We start from the raw sequence: 22,613 nt of genomic DNA, 5'->3' as shown, positions 1-22,613 counted from the left end.
TAATCCAAAAACAAACTCTTGCATATTTAGTCGTCAGACACGACTGGAACTTCAAATAGGACTGGCTTCTATGGTCAGATGAAATTAAAAAATTAGCTTTTTAACAGCAAACACTCAAGATGGGTTTGGTGAACACAGGGATAAAAAATACCCCATGTGTACAATGAAATATACTGCTGCATTTTGATGTTGTGGGCCTATATTTCTGCTGGAGGTCCTGGACATCTTATTTAGACACATGGCATCATGGAGTCTATCAAATACCAGCAGATAAAAAAATCAACAAGTGACTGACTCTGTTAGAAATCTTATAATGAGCCATGTTTGGATCTTCCAACCGGACAATAATCCAAACATAAACCTCAAAAACAACACAAAAATGGGTCACTGAGCACAAAACCAAGCTTCTGCTATGGCCATTCCAGTCCTCTGACCTGAACCATGTAGAAAATGAGTGAGGTGAACTGAAGAGAAGAAGCACCAACATGGAGCTGTGAATCTGAAGGATCTGGAGAGATTCTGGATGAAGGAATGGTCTCTGATCTCTTGTCAGGTGTTCTCTAACCTCATCAGGCACTATAGGAGAAAATTTAGAGCTATTAAAGGGGTCCTATTATGCTTTTTTTTACTTTTTGAATTTTAGTCAGTGTGTAGTGTGTATGTTTGGGCATAAAACAATCTACAAAGTTACAAATCTCAAAGTCCACTCCAAAGGGAGATATTTCGTTCTTAAAAAATACCTTTTCAAGAACTACAACAAACGGCTTGTTTGGACTACAAAGTTGTTTTCCTGTATTTGTGACATCACAAAGTGGTCCATTAGAATATCATTAAAATAAATCCCGCCTACGGAAATTTCAAGTGGTTGGCGGGTGGGGAGAATGCTTGGTTGAGCTCTGCACGTTTCAAAATCGAAACCCGGTGTGGGTGTTTTTATATCACTGTATTTCTGATGGAAACCAACTGTTTTCAGAAAATTTTGGATATCCTTTTCATTTCATCTTGCATATAATGTCTGATAAAGCAGCGTTTGTTAGCGGTGCTCTGTTTTGTGTACAGCGTTACCGGGGAAACCTCGCTCTCTCTCCCGCTCCAACAGCGCCTCCTGCTGGCAGAGGATTAATTTGCATATATATGCATGTAAATCTGTGGGATTATGGTATAAACAAAATGAACTGTATAACAGTTTCACTGCAATGCATGTTATAATTAAAGAACAATAAACATATTACATATTACCGTTGCACTTATCTGTACATAGTCAATGCAGTTATTTTTAAGCTGTTGTTGACATCCTATCTAAAACGTGATTTAACCAAAAAAAACAACAACAATAACATTACCACTTTAATATGTCTTGCAATATCCGTGTGTGCAAACGATTCTGCGCGATCCTCTTGTTCAATATTCTCGGGGTCTGGATTGATAGACGAATATTGATATTGATGAACTTGCTGCTTTGGCGAGGGGCGGGGCAGTACTGAAACGCCATCTAAGCTGTTCACCAATCACAACGCACTGGGACAGCTAACCAATCACAACACATTTCGTTTTTCGAAAGGCGGGCCTTCATCAAACCCGGAACTAATCGAGTCGTTTGTGTCAGGCTGGGGAGAAAGGTATTGTAATAATGTAAATTATGTGAAAAATAATGCGATTTTCGAACCACCAAGCATGAGAGCATGTTCTAGTACATCCCCCCCAAAACAAAATCAAGACTTTGTAAAAGAGCATAATAGGACCGCTTTAAACTGGCAAATGGAGGTTTGAAAAAGTATTGAATAAAAGGGTGCCATTAATTATGGCCAATGTGTATTAGAGAAAAACATTTATTTCATAATGACATTTCCCCCCTTTTTAAATTCTTATTATCCAATGAAAGCTTAGATTTTTGTGAATTTTTTAAATAAAAGATCTAAAGGATTAACAATGCAGATTAATTTTCACAGCATTCTTTGATTATATTTACCAAGGGTGCCTATATTTTTGGCCATGACTGTATGTATGTAAATAATTATATATATATAATTTATATTTTTTTCAAATAAGTGCTGGACTTTTGCACTTTCCATATTTATATATAGCACAATTGTATTCAACAGTAATAATAATAATAAATGTATTTGACCATTGTTACAAAATAATTGTGTATTGTTCAAAGAATTCTGAAGAAAAATTCTCATGGTTTCCAAAAAATAAAAATAAAAAAATCAAGCAGCTCAACTGTATTCAACATCGATAATAATAAAATGTAAAAAAAATTATTGACTATTGTTTGCTACAAAATAAATTTATATTTAAAATGAATGCTCTTCTTTTGAACTTTCTATTCATCAAAGATATTGAAAAAATAAAGAAAAAAATATATATATATTATGCAGCACAACTGCATAAAATTCTGCTTTTTCATCTCAGGAATAAATTACATTTTACGATACATCAAATTAGAAAACAATTATTTTAAAATTTTATAATATTTCACAATATAACAGTTTTTTACTGTATTTTTGATCCAGTAAATGCAGCCTTGGTGAGCATAAGAGACTAAACATTAAAAAAATCTTACCGACCCTAATTCGTTCCCTTCCTCTAATTCTCTTTTACTTCCTCTCTCACTCACCCGCTCATCTAAAGAATCAAGCCTTTTGTTTTTCAAGCCCTCTGGTTTAGGTAACATGTTCTAAATCAGATCCTACAGCGAGCCGGTTATGAAGGCTTTGGCTCCAAAGAGACTTTCCTACGTCTGAAAGCCGTTTTGGGCCCAGGCTCTGGTTTCATCTCATCTTTGGGCAATCGATATATCAGGCTGTTTTTACCCTGGGAGCTTCTAATGGCAAGAGCTCTTAGAGCTCTGGTTACATTATATGTCTAACAGGGGCGGAGGAAGAGAAACCCAGGAGCTTGAGTCTCAATGTGATGCTTCACTCTGAAATAAATCCAAGTGGCAACAAAGCGGGCAGACGGCATAAAACAGATACGAGCAAAAAAAAAAAAAATATCCAAACGTTCAATGCAACCAGGAAAAGGTTGTCTGAAATCTTCAAAAGGAGAAGAGCAGAACAGCAGGACGCATCCTGAGCGCCACAGCGTATGGAGGACACACTTTTGTCAGGACAAACTAAGAGCAAATGTACAGATCGACTCGAGGTTAGCAGTATGGACTGCATAGAGTCAGAGGTGCCATTCAACGACTAAAAGCTCCCGCCCCACCGCGCTCTCCGACCGGCTGGATTCTGAGGAAGAGATGTTGAGGTAATGGATTCCTTATGGACTCCCGGCACAAGAGTGATGGGCTGACAGAAGGTATGTTAAATATCTCCCGCTCTGACTACAACATCGGGACCCTGACCCCTTTGAAAGGGAAGGCTTAACAAGGGACTCCGAAGGTCAGCGAGCTGTAATATGTCACTGGGATTTAAACTGCGGTGTGTTTACATGAGCTGGCATTACAATACTTTCAGTCCAAGAAGGAAAAAAGGTAGGAATAATTTAACCCTGTAATGCCTACTGTATTATATATGATACACAAACTCCAAAGGCCTCTAAATTACCGTCTTTCCTAAAAAAAATTATATTGGGACATATAGAGTTACAACTGATATTAATGTCTTTTTAATTTAAGTAGCCTCTCATTACATTTTGGCCATAACTGCTGACATAACTGCACCAAATTTTTATATTTTTGGTCTCTGAATAAAACTGAAGTAGTTTCTCCTCTTAAAATACAGTATGAGCTTCATAATTTTACTATATCATATTATATGAGTTCAAAAAGCCTGATGTATCAAATATGATACTAATAGGTTGTCCAAAACGGGTTGTCCAAAAAAAATGTCATTATATTTCTGACTAATATTTCATATGTCAGGCTTTATAAAATGAAAATTACCCCATGATTTACTCACCCTCAAGTCTTTCTAGGTGTATATGACTTTGTTCTTTCAGATGAATACAATCAGATTTATATAAAAAAATTTCGGAATTATATTAAAACAAGCTTTATAATGGCAGTGAATGGGTGTTGATATTCAGTAGTCCAATAGAATTCCAATAAAGTGCATCCATCCATCCATCCATCCATCCATCATAGCATGAACTCTGTTGAGACTATGCAGGAGAAAAGGAAGCAAAGTTTCCTTTGTTTAGGAAACAGAAAACCAGTCTCCTCTAGGCTTATATCATAATCCTCTAATATATTTCTTTACACATCCTCGTTTTGTACTTCTGATTCATGGAAGCCAGAGATTACGGTTTATAATGTTTTAAATATGGATATGTTTCTTACAAAAATGCATTGATATGCTTCAGGAGGCCTTTATTAAACCCCCGGAGCTTTGAAGCACTTTTTATGATGGATGGATGCACTTTTTGGGCTTCAAAATCTCGACCACCATTCACTGCCATTATAAAGCATGGAAGAGCCAGGACATATTTTAATATAATTCCAATTGTATTCATCTCAAAGAACAAAGTCATATTCACCTAGGATGGCTTGAGGGAGAGTAAATCATGGGATCATTTTCATTTTTGGGTGAACTATACCTTTAATATCAAAGGCCGAGTCTGGTTTGACATATTTCACTTGAGGTTGGCTTTGTGAATGAATGAGTTAATGAGCAGAGTCATGTTTGTGTATTGCTTTCTGTCATCCAGACAAATATAAACAGAAAAATAGACAAATACAAAGCAGCTCATTGTGACTATTAACGATAGACATTGTGTCATGCAGCTGGAAACAACATTAGAATGATAAAGAAAACAAAAAAGAGAGATAACTCACCTGAGAGCATAACAGCATAACTAGTTCCACTACCGAGGTGCTCGACTTCATGCACACCAGACCTAGAGAAAAGAAAGAACACGGAAATGAATCATTCTTCCCCATTTTCATAAACACACACACACACACACAAAATCAAAACAAACCTTTGAGACTGTTTGTTTTTATATATGCTTTGACCTATCATAACTATGCATGTTATACATCTGCAAGGGTTAGTCAAGGGCAGGCCATGCACATGGCCTCAGAAAAGTGTACTGAATGGTGCCAAAATGCAACCATTTAATGTCACACAATCATCCAGGCCAGTTCTGATGAGTTATGTTTTGAAGCTGAGACTGAATGTCTCTTGTCGTCAGTACGTTAAGGCTAACAGCTCGCGGGGTCACTAATAAGGTCTCTTAAGAGGTCAGAGGTCATCTTCTGCATGCCAGTGTGAGATCAAAATCCAAGGCCATGGTCTCGCTTGCATACTTCTCAAACCTTGCTAGAATAAGGACACCACTGATACAGATAGAACAATATATCTTCCAAAAATGTGAGGGCAGGAATTTGAATACAGGGGTGAATATAAGCAAATCTTCTTTTTTTTTTTCACATACAGGCACCATTCTCTTGAAATCAGATGATGTTTCAGTAAAATATGCCGTTTTAAATGAAAAGCCTGTTGTTCATTGAATATAAAGGACAGCCGGTTAACCTCACTGATAAACAAGGTAATTGTAAATGACATGTGCAATTATTGCCAGACATATAAGACAAACTTTCTCTCTTTCTCAAACTTTCTCAAACACACACTCACATACGCACACCTGCATTAACATACAAACACAGCACATAGCTGATTTCCTTGTTTGCATGAGCCAGTAGAGTCAGAGAGACAGGACTCTAATGAGAGAAAGATGAGGGGGATAGAGAGAAAGAGAGAGCTCAGTATAAATGTGTTGTAATGAGATTCAGCAGAAGTGATGAAAGATTATTTTCTATTGCGTCATTATTACTAATTCATATTTAGGTTTAGGCATTGTAACAAACACCTAACCCTAAGTATTCAACTTTGCCATGTAACTAGTCCTGCATCGATTGTAGCTTTAATTGTGTAAGGGTTAGGAAAACATTCCAGGATTTTTCTCCATATAGTGGACTTCAAAAACGCATCCAAATTGCAGTTTTAATGCAGCTTCAAAGGGCTTTGCATGAGGAATATTGGTTTTATCTAGCAAAATAAACAGTCTTTTTCTAAAAACAAATAAATAAATGTATATACTTTAACCACAAAAGCTCGTCTTGCACTAGCTCTGCGATGCGCATGCATGACTGTCAAGTTGGAAACGTCATGTGATGTAGGCAGAAAACTCAATCTTATTTTCTCCTTCAACTTCAAAATCGTCCGAAATTATTGGCTTACCTTTTTTTTGTAAAGGGTATTTTTACAAGTCTTTCCCGTTCACTTTGTAAACACTGGGTCGCAGTGTTGGGCGTAATGCATAACACGAGTTACGTAATAATTTTACTTTTTTCAAGTAACTAGTAAAGTAACGCATTACTTTTTAATTTACAAGAAAATATCTGAGTTACTTTTTCAAAACTTTTTCCTCATTTATTGACTGACAGTGCGCTGTGTGAACATGCTCTTACTGTAGTTCTAGACTAAATGTGAATGTGCATTAATTCATCCCACCCACAAAAAAAAACAGATTTAGTATTCATCAAAATGAATTAAAACAGTGAAATGCAAACTCAGAATATGACGCAAACCTGCAATAATTAAATATGTTAAACAACACGAATGTACCTAATCCCATTTTATTAACCGATGTCTTTGCTGCTGACTTTCGATCCAGTTCAACCGTACTAATATTCAAAAATTACTTAACAATTGTGCTTTATTGTTTTTTTATTGCTGAAGAGTGTTGAACCTTCTTCTCCTGCTTTCTACTGTAAAGACGTGAATTTCCTTTTCCTTCAGCCTGAGGTTTATTCATTGCACTTTTTGGCTTTTACATTTTCTATAATTAGAACTTCTTATATTAAAAACCATCAAGCCCTGCTCATATTTAAAAAGTAACGCAAAAGTAATGTAACACATTACTTTCCATAAAAAGTAACTAAGTAGCGTAATTAGTTAGTAATGCAATATCGTAATGCATTACTTTTAAAAGTAACTTTCCCCAACACTGCTGGGTCGGTACTTCCACCTACGTCACACGCAGAGGTGTATTGGAGTAAATGTAACTAATTACTGTAGTTTTAGTGAGTATCAAATATATTAACAAGTTTAACTCTCTATTTCACTACATTTTTGAATGAGTATCTGTACTTTTTACTCAAATACATTTGAAATGAGTGTTGCAGTTACACATTACATTTTGCATGGCAAACAGCTTTTCTGCAGCAATTTATTTCTGCTACAAAAGATGTGATATCGCCAACTACAGAGCACTGAAAGTACTATATCTTGTGCATTTTGCCCTTACTCACCCAAACTTGTCAACAAGGCTACTTTCCGTGAATGTGAGCTCCTTAGCAAGTAGTTGTGAATCACAGGTGTTTTATATGACTGCAGCTGACAATGAGGCCGAAACCAGCACATCCAGTGCAAGACTTTCACTTTTTAATTAAATTTTTAATTATTATTATTTATTTATTTATTTATTTATTTATATATTGCAATTTTGAGGTGTTCAGTTTTATTTTGGTTTTAGAAAATGAATGTGATTGCTCTCCTCACAAATAAGCTCTTGCTTACATGTTACATGTTCTCTGTGCCTTGTTTTAGACTTTTATGTCACTTCCTGTCTCCCGTGGTGTTTGTAGTCAGTTTGTATCTTATCTTGTTCAGCTTGTTAGCCTCCTGTATGTATATATAGCCCTAGTGTTTCTTTAGTTCTTTGTGAGTTGTAGAATGTAATGTTGTCTCTTTGCCTGCCATTCTGTTCTTAGTTCCCTTTGGTTTTTGGCTTATAGTTTGTTCTAGTTTTTCCATGAATTATTATTATTATTATTATTATTATTATCCTTGCCTCTGCCTGTTTTCCTCAGCTTTTCCACAACGTTACAGTTTTTGACTGGCACGTCTCTTTGACTAGTGCATCTTTGACTATATTTAGTATAAGTAAAATACTTAAGTACTGTTAAAATCAGATACTCTAAAGGTCATTGCACACGGAGTACGAAATTTTCGCATGCATTTTTCCGTTTTTCGTATTCCCCATCCTTTCCTTTTAAAATGCATGCTACGGATGCGAAAACGCAGAAAATCGAACCTGATCCAAATTTTTTTTGACGGACGAAAGTTTCGGAGGCAGTGTGCAAACGTGACTGACCCAACGTGAGGTCGTATTTATTTTTTAACGTGCAAAAATTTTGGACTCAGTGTGCAGTGACCTTAAGACTTTTACTCAAGTTGTTTTGAAATTGGCACTGTAGCACAAGACTGTACTTCAGCCCTCCCAGATGCAATCCAATAGATGAAGACACGCTTATGAGACGTGCAAACGAAGCCGAACCAGTAGTGTGTGAGAAAGAAAAATGCAAATAAAAAAATGTATGGGTCACCATACTAGGCTACACGTCACGTCGCATGTGATTAAAAGTTTATACGCAAGCAGCGGTATACTGTTAGCTAACATCCCACCACCAACCACCAACAAATACACAAGTAACCACCCCAAACACCTAACGAACCTCATATCTATGTCATGGCAACCACCCCAGAATTGTGGCAGATAATTTTGCAAGTCCTCATTTTCTTCAGAAATTCAACATTTTAAATCAAAACTGTAAACCCCAATAATTAAATCTGTAAACACACAATCTGTGGTAAAACCGTCCTATAAATTGAGCTTTACATTCAGCTCACTTCTGTCAGAGAGCACCACTTGTCTCGTTACTCACTTAAACATCCTTTCACCATGAATGATTGCTCCTAAACCATTCAGTCCGTGAAGTTATGACCATAATATTTCAGAGGCCAAGAGTTGAAGTCCCAACAATCTCTCTGCCTCATTTATGAGGGTGAGATGAGGCCATACACACAACGATTCCCCACCAGGGTTCCTCTCTTCAGTCAGGTAGCAGGCCTGACCTCTGGATCACGCTGCTGGACAAACTAAATGCATTCTATTTAAACAGCAAGTCGCCATGCTTTCCCGTTAAACCTCACTGGTGTGAATGTGACATTGTCAGAGGGCCGAAGCGTCGCAGAGTTGGGCTGTCAGCTTGCACAAGAAGTGCATTGTTACACCCAGGGGCCTCGCACTCAAACTCCAAGTGTCGAGAGGCTGTCCGAGGGCGAGCGGGGCATAATTGCCCCCAGTGAACGAGTGTCTGGAGGGAGGCCGGGCAGGGGCTTGACCCCTAGTGCTGGGCCAAGTGATGGATGAAGGGTAATTATGGGTAAATAGGGCGCCTTTGCGCTGAGTGAAACAGTATTTCAGCTGTGAGAGGTTGAGGAAGAGAGGAAGGTAAGGAGGTGGGAAAACAGACATCACTTCTTCTGGTCATAGGATGGTGTTAACATACTGGACTAATGAATGTGGGGGTAAAGAGTCATCTTTGAGGAAGCTGCTGTTATGTGGGATTGGGGTTTATTTGGGGAGGATCGCAATGGCAATGGCAATGCACAAGCACAGTTAATGGCATTTCAAGTTGGATAGCGAGAGGATTGGTCGGTCAGAGGATGCCTTAAAGGGATAGTTCACCCCCCAAAAAATGTCATTATTAATTCACCCTCATGTCACTGCAAACCTGCAGAACACAAAATATATTTTAAAGAACCTTGGGTTTCAAATATCAGTGGACCCCATTGACTTTTACTGCATCCCATACTGTAAAAATACATTCTTTCTGGCTATATTTAAATGTAAAAAATATATAAAATATATTACAAAATGTATTCATTGAGCATAAAATGAAAAGTCATTTTGGGTAAGTTACACACACTCATGCAATTTAAATGAGCAAGAAATACATACTTTCTACTCTTAAAACTTATTTTGGGTAAATGGCATTATATATATATATATATAGCTAATATTTACAATCTATTGCAGCAGTACATTTTTTGTCATTATCAATCCTTTCGATAAAAGCATTTCCTAATGCACAAATGCAAATGTATGTTTATAATACATGCTATATATAATATTTTCTTTTATGTTTCACAGAAGAAAAAAAAATCAAATAGGTTTAGAACAACATGAGTGTATGTAAATAATGACACAATTTTCATTTTTGGGTGAGCTATTTCTTTAAATTTGTTTAGGCTATGACAGCCACTTACAACACCCTTCAAACCACATAGCAATGGCTAAAAACCACCCAGCACACTTTTGCAACCTCATAGCGATGCCCTAGTATCACCCTGCATTTGTTTAGGAAAACTAAATCTTACAAAACCATGGGGTCAAGGTTTGTCAAGTTTAGCAAGGTCTAATTTGCCCCTTCTGGTAGAGTCGGCAACTACAACATCTGAGAGCAAAACACTGACTCAATTGACTAGATTTCACAAGTAAGGTCATGAAATTGTCACCTTGCGCCTGTTTTCAGAGGGCAACCAAAACTGTGATGCTTCCTAATGTGGACAGGATTAAGTATGACTGCGAAGTTAAAAACAGAAAACTGGCTGTTATAATTCATAAAAAGCAGAGCTTAAATCCAGGGCAGAATGTGTTTCTGAGCATTTCTTTCATGAAATGGCTGCCTGAGCTGTAGACACACATATTTCCAGCGTGCCGTAATGCAGAGCTACATTAGTCGGAACAAACTGGCTTTGAGCGGTGAGGGGGACGTACACTATGATTTGGCACTGAGGCTGAAAGGTAAAAGAGCCACAAAACAGAGCCTGGAGTGTGGGTTCCCATTCAAAGAGAGACTGCCTTGCCATGTGAGCCGAGAGAGAAAGCGTGTGTGAGTATGTGTGTGTGGCCCATCACAGCCAGCTAGAGAAGGGAAGTGAACTCCAAAAGGTAGCTCTATGCACCTCAGATGTAAGAAAAAAGAGAAAACACAACCAAATAAAACTATAAGTAAATATAAAAATAATCGAGGGTTTGGGTTCTCTTATGCTCACCAAAGCTGCATTTAATTGATAAAAAAATATGGTAACATTTATTAACATTGTGAAATGTTATTACATTTTAAAATAATTGTTTTCTATTTTATTAACTGTAATTTATTCCTGTGATGTGAATTTGTTCCATTACTCCAGTCTTCAGTGTCACATAATACTTGAGAAATTATTTTAATATGCTGATTTGTTGGGGGAAAAACACTATTACCCGTGTTGAAAACAGTAATACTTTTTAATATTTTTGTCAAAACTTTGATGCATTTTTGTCAGGAAACTTTGATGAACAGAAAGTTCAAAAGAACAGTATTTGAAGTGGAAATCTTTTGTAACATTAATGTCTTTACTGTCAGTTTAGATCAATTTAAAGCATCCTTGCTGAATAAAAGTATTAATTTCTTTTTTTCTAACAAATCTTACTGACACCAGACTTTTGATTGGTGGTGTACACTGTAGAAATGAATAGCCTCTTTTCTTTTACGTTGTCTCTTCAACCAAATATAAATATTTAATGTACTTTTACACATACACACACACACACACATACATACACATATACATATATACATATATATACATATATATATATATATACATATATATATATATATATATATATATACACACACACACACACACATGTACACACAAATACACACAATTTAAAACGTACATTGTTTGGGTAAGAAACATAAAATCAGTTAAATGTATCTAAAGGTTTATAACAGTATGCACAGCATTATAAAACTGGTGTAATTCAGTGCATGGTTACACACTTCACCCTCCTGCATCAGAATGACCATGTAATACACAATTATGTGCAAAAAAGAAACAGATGGAGAGAGAGTGGAAGAATTTAGCATCAGTACCTTCAATGAGCAACTCCTGACCATGACTGCCCAGCAGTGTACGAGAGAGGAAAGGTGCAAAGTCCACAAAGATCTCCCTCAGTAATGGGGCCACCTTCTCCAGAGCTCGCTCCAGTTTAGTGGTGATACTGTGGGTAGACAAAGTAAATACATTATAGAAGCTAACAAAAATATCTTGGTTCATTTCAATTGACAAATTGTTACCATGAAATGTTACTTAACCAGTAATATGATACACTAATATACCACTATAGACCAAACCAATGCCTAATAACCAGCTGCAGATAACTTCAGATTGAACATCCTGGGCTCCAACAACAAACACAAAGTACAACGCCAGCTCACAAAAAAAGGAAAGAGAACTACATGTTCCCTACAGGAGTCCAACCCCACGAGAAAACAAGCATGTTAGTGGTTCTGGAAAAAACACTGGAAGCTGTTCTTGCTTATGGCATTGGCCAGCTCCAGTACAGCCTGGGGTCCTAACAATGAGCTAAATAAATTGAGCTGAGAATCCTTACACAAACACCAAAACATAGAAGCTGTGGTACAAAGACCAAACTTTACTGTTCATTTTTACTGTAATATTTCAAGAGGCACTAACGCCAAATGAAAGCTAACTTGTTAGAATTAATACTTTTTTTGTTAGGAATTGAGAACAACTACAATACTTGTATGGTATTAAGTTATTAAATAAAGTTAAATAAAGCTCAGACCTTATTTTATGAGTAATCAGTGCATAAATGTACTTATTTTCAAAAACTTATTTTTGTCCCTATATTTAAAGGCCCAATTTATATCCGTCTACAAAACTAATTTTAAGAATTTAAGCAATTAGCTTTTTTTGTTTTGTTTATTATATATTTCCAATCAAAATGGTTTTAAATCAAAAGGTTATTCAGGTATGATGCATAAAATCAAATGTGTCTAAAGGTTTGCAACAGTTTGTATTGCATACACCAGTATACATACTTTTTTTGTTAGAACCAGTACTTACAGTACCAGCATATTTAGCATATATTCACTTTTTGGTAACACTTTATTTTAAGGTGTCATTTTTACAAGTTACATGTACTTACTATTATAATAATACATATATTATGCATAATTACATGCAAGTAACCCTAAGCCTAACACCTAACCATATAGTAAGTACATATTTCTCAGTACATAAATGTATAATTACACTGTAACATGGACACCTTAAAATAAAGTGTAACCCTTTATTTGTACTTAATATAACAATTACAATAACTAGGTACTGCCCCTGAACCCCTAAAACTATCCTTAACCCATGTACTACCAGTACTTTTTTGATAAGTATACTGTAAAATAAAGTGTAACCCATATGGTAAAACACTATTTCACCGTCTTTACAGTTAGTACTGTACTATATTTTACTATACTTTATTTATTATACTAGCATTAAAAAATATTGAGCAAAACCAGTATTTTGAGGCAGTATTTTGAGGGTTACCACAATAATACTTTAAAACTGAGATCCTGAGCAAAACTCCAAGGGATTTTGTTGTATAAGCATGCAAATGTCCTCGGGTTTGCTTGTCTCGGTTGCAAATCTGATGATAATTAGATCTTAAGCTTTGAAAATACTGTTTCCTTTTTGGTGTGAATATTGCGAAAAATTCAACACTAATGGCTATTGTGTGTCATGAAAGTAAGTGTGGAATATAAGTGGGGGAAAAAAAAAAAATGAAGAAAAACTAATGAGACACATGCAGGCAGCGACAGCGAAACCCATCTCTTGTCTCTGGGAGTGCGGGTTAGGCATCACAGCCTCTGCATCCAGACAGTTTCATCATTGACTTCACACTCCCAGTAAGTGCTGTCGGTTACTGCTGCCATGGCAACTGATTTGCGATTCCTGGCGCGGCAGAGGAGCCACAAAGAGTGTGTATATATGTGTGTGTGTGTGTGTGTGTGTGTGTGTGTGTGTGTGTGTGTGTGTGTGTGAGGTGTAGAGGCCCCCGGAGAGCACGAGAGAGAGAGCTGTACGCGCACACACGCTTTCTCCTGTGTAGTCAGACGGTGGCGTGTCTGTGAGATGTCTGTCACAGAGCATTAGACGAGGTGAAATGATGGAGCCAAGGTCAGCACGGTTTCCACACACTCCCCAAAACACCTATGTGCACTGATTTCTTTGCATTAGAGCTCGTGCAGCCCCCTCTGACACCTCTAACACCAGCGGTGGCCAGTGAGAGAGAGCACAGGCGATATGTAAGGTGTGGGGTGTCTTGTTTGTCGCAACCACAACATTATAAAAAAGTAAAATGATTGTCGCCCATTGCCCAAAACAAAGGAAAGGCACAAATGTCTGTAAACATGAAAAAACAAGGCTGAGTTCTGACCCCCTCTTGTGGCGGTGATAATAAAAACTCATGGCTGGGTGAACAAACACAAACACATCTGATGAGGTGCTGACAGAGGAAATACTTCCTACTCTCTGACACGCTCAAATAAAGCAATATGCCATTTAAGGCTGTGTTTTATCATATTAAAGGGATATTGTGAGAAATTATATGTGAAGGATCATGTGACATTGAAGACTTGAGTAATGGCTACTGAAAATTCAGCTTTGCTATCATAGGAATAAATGAAATGTTTAAAAATTAAAATAGAAAAAATTATATTTCATCAAATACATGCAGCCCTTGTGAGCATTAGACATTTTTCAAAAACATTTAGAAATGTGTAATTATTCTAAACATATAATCACTATAATAATTTCAAGTTAGTGCTATTTTTAAATGGTGGTCACAGTATTATAAGACACAAACATTCAATAAATAATTAAATGCATTATTAATAATTTAACAATTAATCTGCCAGGAAATACGGACTTCAGTGAAGGTAGATGTTATGTTTAATTTTATGCAAATGAAGCTGTGAGGGACTGACATATAAGTGCTAATGAGTTGCACTATTATGTACCTTTGTGTAAATTATTCAGCCATCAAAACACAAAAAAAAATCATCCTTCCAGTGCAAACAAAATGTGTTTTTTTTATTTTTAATAATTTTTTTGGAAAATTATGACTAAACCCTCACTTGGCATTAAAAAACTACTGTCAGGATTTGCTAAAAACACGAAGTGATAAATGACAAATGATAAAAGACAGATATTTTTGCTGCTCACCTTATTGAATATACATTTGTAGGAGTAGGTAAATTTAGTATTTAGCATATAGTATTTGTAATAGAGTATTTAAATAAATCATGCAACGTGATTTACTAAGATTTACGCTCGTCATTATTTAACGTCCAAAAAAATCATGTCTTAAAGCAGACGGTGATTTTCGCTGCTCTTGGTAGATTGTGTTGGTCATTATGGAAATGAGATGTTACGTCTGTGTTCTTTAATGTGCACATTGCCAGTATTTCACTCACAGAATTTTCATCGCTTTTATGGAACTGCACTCTAACGCTATTTTGTCCTGTTTAGTAAATCTGGCCCTTAGATGGAAACACATTAAAGTTCAATTTGTTAACATTAGTTAACTAGTTAACTAAAGCACTCTAAAGCATTTATTAATCTTAGTTAATGCTGATTCCAACATTTACTAATAGTTTATTAAAATGAAAAGTTGTAGCTATTAATATTAGTTAATGGACCAGAGTTAACATGGACTAACAAAGAACAGTTTTACTGTTATTTACTAACGTTAACAAAGATTAATAAATACTGTACTAAATCTACTGCACCTTATTGTAAAGTGTTACCAGGTTAAGATTTGAAAATCATGAAAATTCGATTAAATCAGAAAAAAAAAATTAAGCAGAGATACAACAGCAATTATTTTCATGCTATGGTTGGTAAAAAAATAATCTATTTACAATAGGATGTTTTAATTATTAGTATTTTAAAGACTATCTTTTAATGTTTTTTATGCTCCTCCAGGAAGCATTTATTTAATAAAAAATATCATAATATTAAAATGATTTCTGAAGGATCACGTGACACTGAAGACTGATGTAATGGCGAATGAAAATTCAGCTTTGCATTACAGGAATAAACTGCATTTTTTGTTTTTTTATATTAGAATAAAAACATTTTACAGTATTACTGTTTTATTGTATTATTGATTGAAATAGTGCAGCCTTGGTAAGCATAAGAGACTTAATATATATACTAAAAAAAAAAATACATAAATATATCTATTGGTATAATTAACTATATATAATATAATTTACATATACTGTAATTTATATCTAATTATTAGTCAATATATAGTCAGTTTCTCAAAAACTAAAAATAAACAAATAGTAAAATTAAATAATATTGTGTATCCCTAAGCTTAAGATAGAACAGTCCATCCTCAAAGCCTTATTTTCATAAAAGTACACAAAGTTACATAAGGTGTGATATTTCGCAACATCTTCAAAGACAGCTCAACCAACCTCCCATTTCAAAATAAACATCAAGCTGAATCTCTATCCAGCTGTCTCTCTTAGACCTCAACACAAATCCTGGGACTCTGAATCACCTCATGTTCTCCATGGTGTCCTCAGGCATGGGGGCCACACTCTGAACCGCAGGCAGATTCTTGCTGGTGGCTCCATTCACAAAACTGGAGGAAGAGGAAGTGGATGCATCTGTGGCTCCTGTGACACAACAAGAAATCACAGGTTAGAAAAATCGACTAAATTAAGACTAAATGATATTTTCGGTTTAAAAGCTGACTTTAGAGGAAAATATAAATAAATTTGAATTTTTTAAAATAAATATTATTTAAATATTAAAATAAATTAATATTTCTCTCACAACTTCTTAGACGCTGAAAACAACTCACGGTGCAGTTTTTCACTTTGCATCCCCACCAACTGTCAACTAAACCTTCAGTTGCACTAAAATCAAACACTCTTTCTGGTTTTCATCAGGTAACAACATAACTACAGAGGCACAAACTTTGAGAAACATCCCCATTACTCTGGCCTCCCCCTGAGAAAGTGAAGCACCATCTTACATTCCTCTTATTTCTCTCTCTGTCAAAGCCACAGTGTCTACAGTGCACTGTGCAGCAGGGAGCTTCTGATAGATACATCACAGCAATGGACTGTCATCCTATGAAACCACAAGCTGTCACAGGACATCTGAGGATGGGAAATCTATTACGCAGCCATCAATCGCCATGTCCAGATGAGTGTCCATAAGCAAATACACCAAGATGAGGGGAAACGTCAAGAGGAACATTCTGATGGATTCTGCTAGAAGCGCAGCTTGGCCTGATTCAACCTCAATACAAATCAACGTCCCTTGTGCATTCTAAGCAGATCTCAATGAGGTTTATGATGGACAAAGGGGACTAAAAGCCTCTCTTAAGGGAAATGTGATAAATTTTTCTGTTCTCAAAATATACTGTATTGTGGGGTCAGTATGTTTTTTTTTTTTTTAAGAAATTAATGCTTTTATTAGGCAAGGACACATTACATTGGTCAAAAGTGAAAATAATTCAATTTGAAAAGTACATTTCAAATAAATGGTATTCTTTTGAACTTCCTATTCATCAAAGAATCCTGATTTTTTTTTATCATGGTTTCCACAAAAAAAATAAAAAATAAACAATAGCAGTTTTCAACATTGATAATAACAGTAAGCAGTAATAATTATAAAATAAATATTAATATTAATAATATGAAGGTTTTTGAGTTTCTGAAGGATCATGTGACACTGAAGACTGGAGTAATGGCTGCTAAAAATTCAGCTTTTCATCACAGGAAAAAATTTAATTTCAAAATATATTAAAATATTATTTTAAACTGCTGTAATATTTAACGATTTTACAGTTTTTTTATTAAATAATGGAAGGTATTATATAAAGGTATATTATGAATTTTTGTGTAAAAAAATATAAAAAAAATAGTTTTTTTATACAAGTCTATAATATTTAAATAAATACATATTGCATGTTTAGATTTACATCACTACATTAAAAAGGGTTTTTGTCATTGCATGCAATGACCTTTGCAATGAATTTTGTAGTACATAGTAACAAAGTACTGTAGTGTTTTTTTAAATCAAATGAAAAAGTCCTATTTTACCATTTGTTGAACCCTAAATATAATATCACAAAAAGTACAATAGAGCAATAAACACATACACGCACTTTCACACGATAAGGTATAGGCCTATATAAGAGCGCCAGTCTCAAGAGCAAAATCTATAGTGTTCATAATGTGCACCCTGAGGGGGACGCTTGAAATGTAACTTCTTTATAGTCTCCATATGGCTGCATAACAACCTTGAAATTTCACACATATCCTATTTCCACATCTAGTGTGAGAAAGCAATACATAGTAAGGGGGGCCCTCTAGTGGACAAACCGCTCGATGCCACCAAATCTAATTTCTGAGTTTGAATTATTTTAGGAATGACATCTTTAATTATTCTAGGAATAGCAGAGCAGAGCGTGCATTTCAGTGGAAATTCACTTAAGCACCAGCACGTTCAAATTAACGTCTCATTAACAACACAGAGAGCGGTTGTGACCATTATATCTACTTTTAAGGAGAAAGTCTGTCCTTATAAAGTTACCATAATTAACAGCATTCCAGAAGAGGTTAGGTAAGGTTGTATCGAGACAATGCTTACCTGTAGTGTTGATCATACTCTTGGGCGTAGCGGACGAAGCAGCAGCGAAGATGTTTGGGGTGCTAGCAGAGGTCAGGGTGCTGCTGGAGCCAGAAGTGCCCACTGTGTTCACCGTCAGGCCAGAGAGAGGCTTTTTGGCCTGTACCACCACACTCCTGCGAGAGAGAGTTCACAATCTTTTACTAAATGTACCTTGGATTTGATGCAGCTGTCAAACTGTGCTTGTAACCTGGCAAGGCGGATGTGTAAACACATGACCAAACAGCTAGGATTTTACCAAGCACTTCCCAGGAAGGGATGGCAAGTGAACCACAAAAGCTTCCAGATTCCAAATAAGCGAAAAGAAACAAATCTAACAAAGCAAAGTAAAACAATAAATACACATGATTGCTTGTGAAATCAGTTGATTAAGCTGCAGGGAGACTGACGGCTGTTTTCCACAGTCCAGTCCGGCTGGATGAAAGTGGATGGATTGAACGGTCGCAGTGGCAAGGGAAAGACCGGCAGGCAAAGTAAACATCCTGCTCTCCTGCCGGCCCGAGCTTGCCTTGCGACTGTACAGAATGAGAGCTCAGGACAAACAAACAGTAAAATCAAAAGCAGTGACTGCTGGGTTTTGGGTATGTTTCTCTTTTCTGCTGTTTGTCCACTGCTGTGACTTGACGTAATGTCAAACTCGGAACAAAATTCATCAGGAGATACTTTCCAGGTGCACTGCAGAAATTTGCTGTTGATACAGCAGTGTATTTTTGAGGTTCTCACCTTAGAAAACCTTATGGATTATTCCTACAATGCAGTACATCTTCACTGCCCCATTATAACTCATTATATTGGATTAAATATTCATATTAAATAATATATATTTATTTTTATTATTTATTGTGTACATAAATATTACTTCGCTTTAATCTTCAACTGACAATTCAGTGGAAAAATGGCAATGAATCTAATAAATTCTGTAAAGTTTTGTGGTATTAAATGGTTTGCATCACTATTCTATTCCATTAGATAAAGTTTAAAAAAGGGAAAAACAAAACCTAATAATTAAATAAAGGATAAAAGGTTAGGATAAATATAGGATAAAAACAAAAAGATGAATGAAAAATGAAAATATCAATAAACAAAAATGTCAGAAAACAAAACATCACAAGGCAACACCATCATCTAAACATATTCTTAGTGGCTGTTCATTTCCATCTTGTTCTGTTTTTTAACCTTTATAATCATGGTAAAAATGAATTTAAGTGCTTGAACAAGACACGATCATATGTCTGAAAGTGTAGAACATCCTTTTATAGAAATACTTAAACATATAAGTATATTCATTTTAAAAGAGTACTTCAAAAAAGTACTGAATAACAGGAATAACCCTCCTGTAGGCCACAATCACAATACCAGCAATCATCTTGTCATCCTTCCATCCTCTCAACACTGGCCAGCTGCGATCTCTGGAAAGCTAATTAAAGAAATATAGCTAGTGAACAAATTAAGCCATTAAAAAAGGGCCTAAATATACTAATCAACTTAATTATGCCTTCAAGAAATTATACTTAGCTTTTATTTTCCATGTTATTTATAGATGTAGAAAGAAATCACATGGTTTCCCGAGGCAACAGTCTAACGAGCTGAAAATAGTGCTGGAGACGAGCAGGATCACGAGTTTGCATTAAACTCTTGACCTCGCCAATAATCTCCTGCATGTCTTCACAGACATTCTGGAGCTTCGCAGATTCACAGAAACCCACCTTAGCCTGATAGCGAAGAGCAGGAGAGGATTAGTTTGATATTATACACATGACAGAGTCAAGGGCTTTACAGGATGGAATGATATTTTGTTGGGGTGTACTGTATATCGGTCTGGTTTCTTTATCACGACTTGACGTGGTTCGAGATGCTGGCCGATACAGAGATCTGCATGTTTTGGGTGATGTAGCGCAGGGCTGGTTCTAATGTCACCTGCTAAGCCTCCTGATGCTGCACAATGTGACCTCAGACACTGTACAGAGAGGACGGAGCCATTAGAGCACTTGTCTGGGAGACTGCCACTCGTCCCCACTGCACGCTCTCTTAATACGCTGGCGTGACAGGAAGCAAAAACATTTTGTGAAATGTGCTTTCCCTTATGCACTACAAACAGAGAATAACAGACCCTCAAAATCATACATGTGAACCATTGTCTTTATGTGCTATGAGGAGTTATTCTAGTAGATGCAAATACATGTAAAAGTAAAAAAAGAAAAAAAATCTGGGGTCTGTAAGAATTTTTAAAAAGAAAGAAAAAAACGTAATATATTGTAAAATATTATTACAAATAATGGAAAAAAGTTTTTTCTATTTTAATATTTTTTAAAATGTATTTTTATTCCTGTGATGGCAAAAAGCCATTACTTAAGTTTTCAGTGTCACGTGATCCTTCAGAAATCATTCTAATATGCTGATTTGGCATTTAAGAAATATTTATTACTATCAAAATTTAAAACGTGCTGAATATTTTAATTAGGATTCTATGAAAACCACAGCCTTAATTTGAAATTGAAATCTGCTGTAACATTATAAATGTTTTTACTGTCAATTTTGTCCCATTTAAATTTATTTTAAAAATAATTCTAATAAAATAAAGCATAGAACATAAATAAATAAAACATAAATAAATAATAATAATTATTATTATTATTGTTATTATTATAACAACCGTAAATAATAATAATAAAATAAAAGTAATAAATAAAACATTAGACATAAATAAATGAATAAATTATGATGATTATTATTGTTATTATAACAAACTTAAATAATAATTAAATAAAAGTAATAAATAAATAAAACCTTACTGACTCCAAACTTTTGGATTGGCAGTGTAAAAGTATCAGTTTTAGAATACAAATTAAAACTTCTTGGCCTCACATGTACAACAACACCACACATAAATTACACTCAAATTCATATTCAGCACACTTTACACTGAAGAAAAGAGTAGTATATCCGAACATACAGCTAACAATTTATATGGACTGCTTTTCTTTTTTTTGTGGCATTTGTGAAGCTTGATGCTCAGTAAAATATATGTTTATTTATGGAAAATAGCAGCCAGGACATGCTGTAAAAATAACTCCATTTGTGAACCACAGCAGACAAAATAGTGTGGAACTACATCAATAAATAAATAGTTAACAGTCCCTGTTGTATTTAAATGTTTTGTGGAAACACCATTCCAAAGCACTTTATATGAATAATTACTACTAAAAATTATTTGTAATTGAATTAATTCCAATGTTACTGTAAAGTCGACACAAAGTTATGAGTCAAATATTAATGCTGAACCTCAGTTTGCAACACTTTCGAGCATAAAGATTTGCAAAGCAATGCTTTTCTACAGTATTTAATACTCATAACATGTCGGCTTCTTGCGGGTATTTGACAAGTAGAGTTTATAGTATTAGACTGATAAACAAGCTTCTAATAAAATATGAACACTCCTCATGAATTATTCAGGAGCTTGTGAATGATGTATGAATTATCCCGTGCATATTTTATTAATAGGATTTTTTAAATTGACTTACTTTGAATAAAGCACGGATTAATCCCTGGTAGACTATGAATAATGCAAATTGTTTATATGTTTTATTTGAAATGGCTATTAGGATTACAAACTTAGCGCATAAATAAACATTAATAATAACAATAATAGCAATAGCAATAATATAATGGCAAACTTATGTTCTATCACTCAGTTTATTAGCATACCATCAATTGGCATTGATACGGACTGATGTTAATATATTAAGTGCTTCTCTTTGATTTAAATTTACTAAAGCAAGTTCTTCATGGTGGCGGCGCCATCTGCAAACACGGCTTCCAGGTTATTCAATACGAACTGAAAAAAAAATCACCTTCGGAAAGTCCCAGAAAGACTTTGATGGGCGAGTCATCCTGATCTCTCCTGCGTTTGAGGCTTTTTTTTATGATGTCACTCCCAATCTAGTGAGCTTCTGACAGACAATCCAAGAAGCCTGTCCACGTCTGGCAGCTCATTTGGTGGCAGGTGGCAAACAATTAGACACAGCAATTTCAAGGCCGGCAGATGACATTAAAGCATGCGGGAGTGAGTGGTACGACCCGGCGTCTGTGCAACTCATTTCTGCCTGCCAGCCTCTATTAGGGTGCTGAGGGGTGAGGACGACAGGAGGGGAGCTAGGGGCGCGGTGGGGCGCTTCTGTTTAATCTGTCATCAACGCCCTGGAGACCCTCCCTAACACTCACAAACACATACACACACACACACCACCT

The 22,613-nt window shown here is 35.6% G+C and overlaps 1 protein-coding gene across 3 annotated transcripts in view; it reads right to left on the bottom strand.

Moving 5' to 3' along the window:
* LOC306854604 (neurobeachin-like) overlaps positions 1-22,613 on the bottom strand; it is a gene marked incomplete at its 5' end in the record, with an annotated part of 285,564 nt that overhangs the window by 126,187 nt on the left and 136,764 nt on the right. Inside the window, 4 exons of one of the 3 annotated variants that reach the window (XM_079392763.1) lie at positions 4,781-4,842; positions 11,714-11,880; positions 16,222-16,339; positions 18,327-18,481. In XM_079392763.1, the coding sequence (XP_079248889.1) occupies positions 4,781-4,842; positions 11,714-11,880; positions 16,222-16,339; positions 18,327-18,481 (502 nt within the window). The remainder of the gene's footprint in view (positions 1-4,780; positions 4,843-11,713; positions 11,881-16,221; positions 16,340-18,326; positions 18,482-22,613) is intronic. The other 2 variants (XM_079392762.1, XM_079392764.1) reach the window with 2 other exon arrangements.

The sequence above is a fragment of the Barbus barbus genome, assembly GCF_936440315.1.
Source record: "Barbus barbus genome assembly, chromosome: 34".
Taxonomy (NCBI): Eukaryota; Metazoa; Chordata; class Actinopteri; order Cypriniformes; family Cyprinidae; genus Barbus; species Barbus barbus.
Note: the sequence above shows the minus strand (reverse complement) of the source record. Positions and strands in the feature narration are given on the sequence as shown.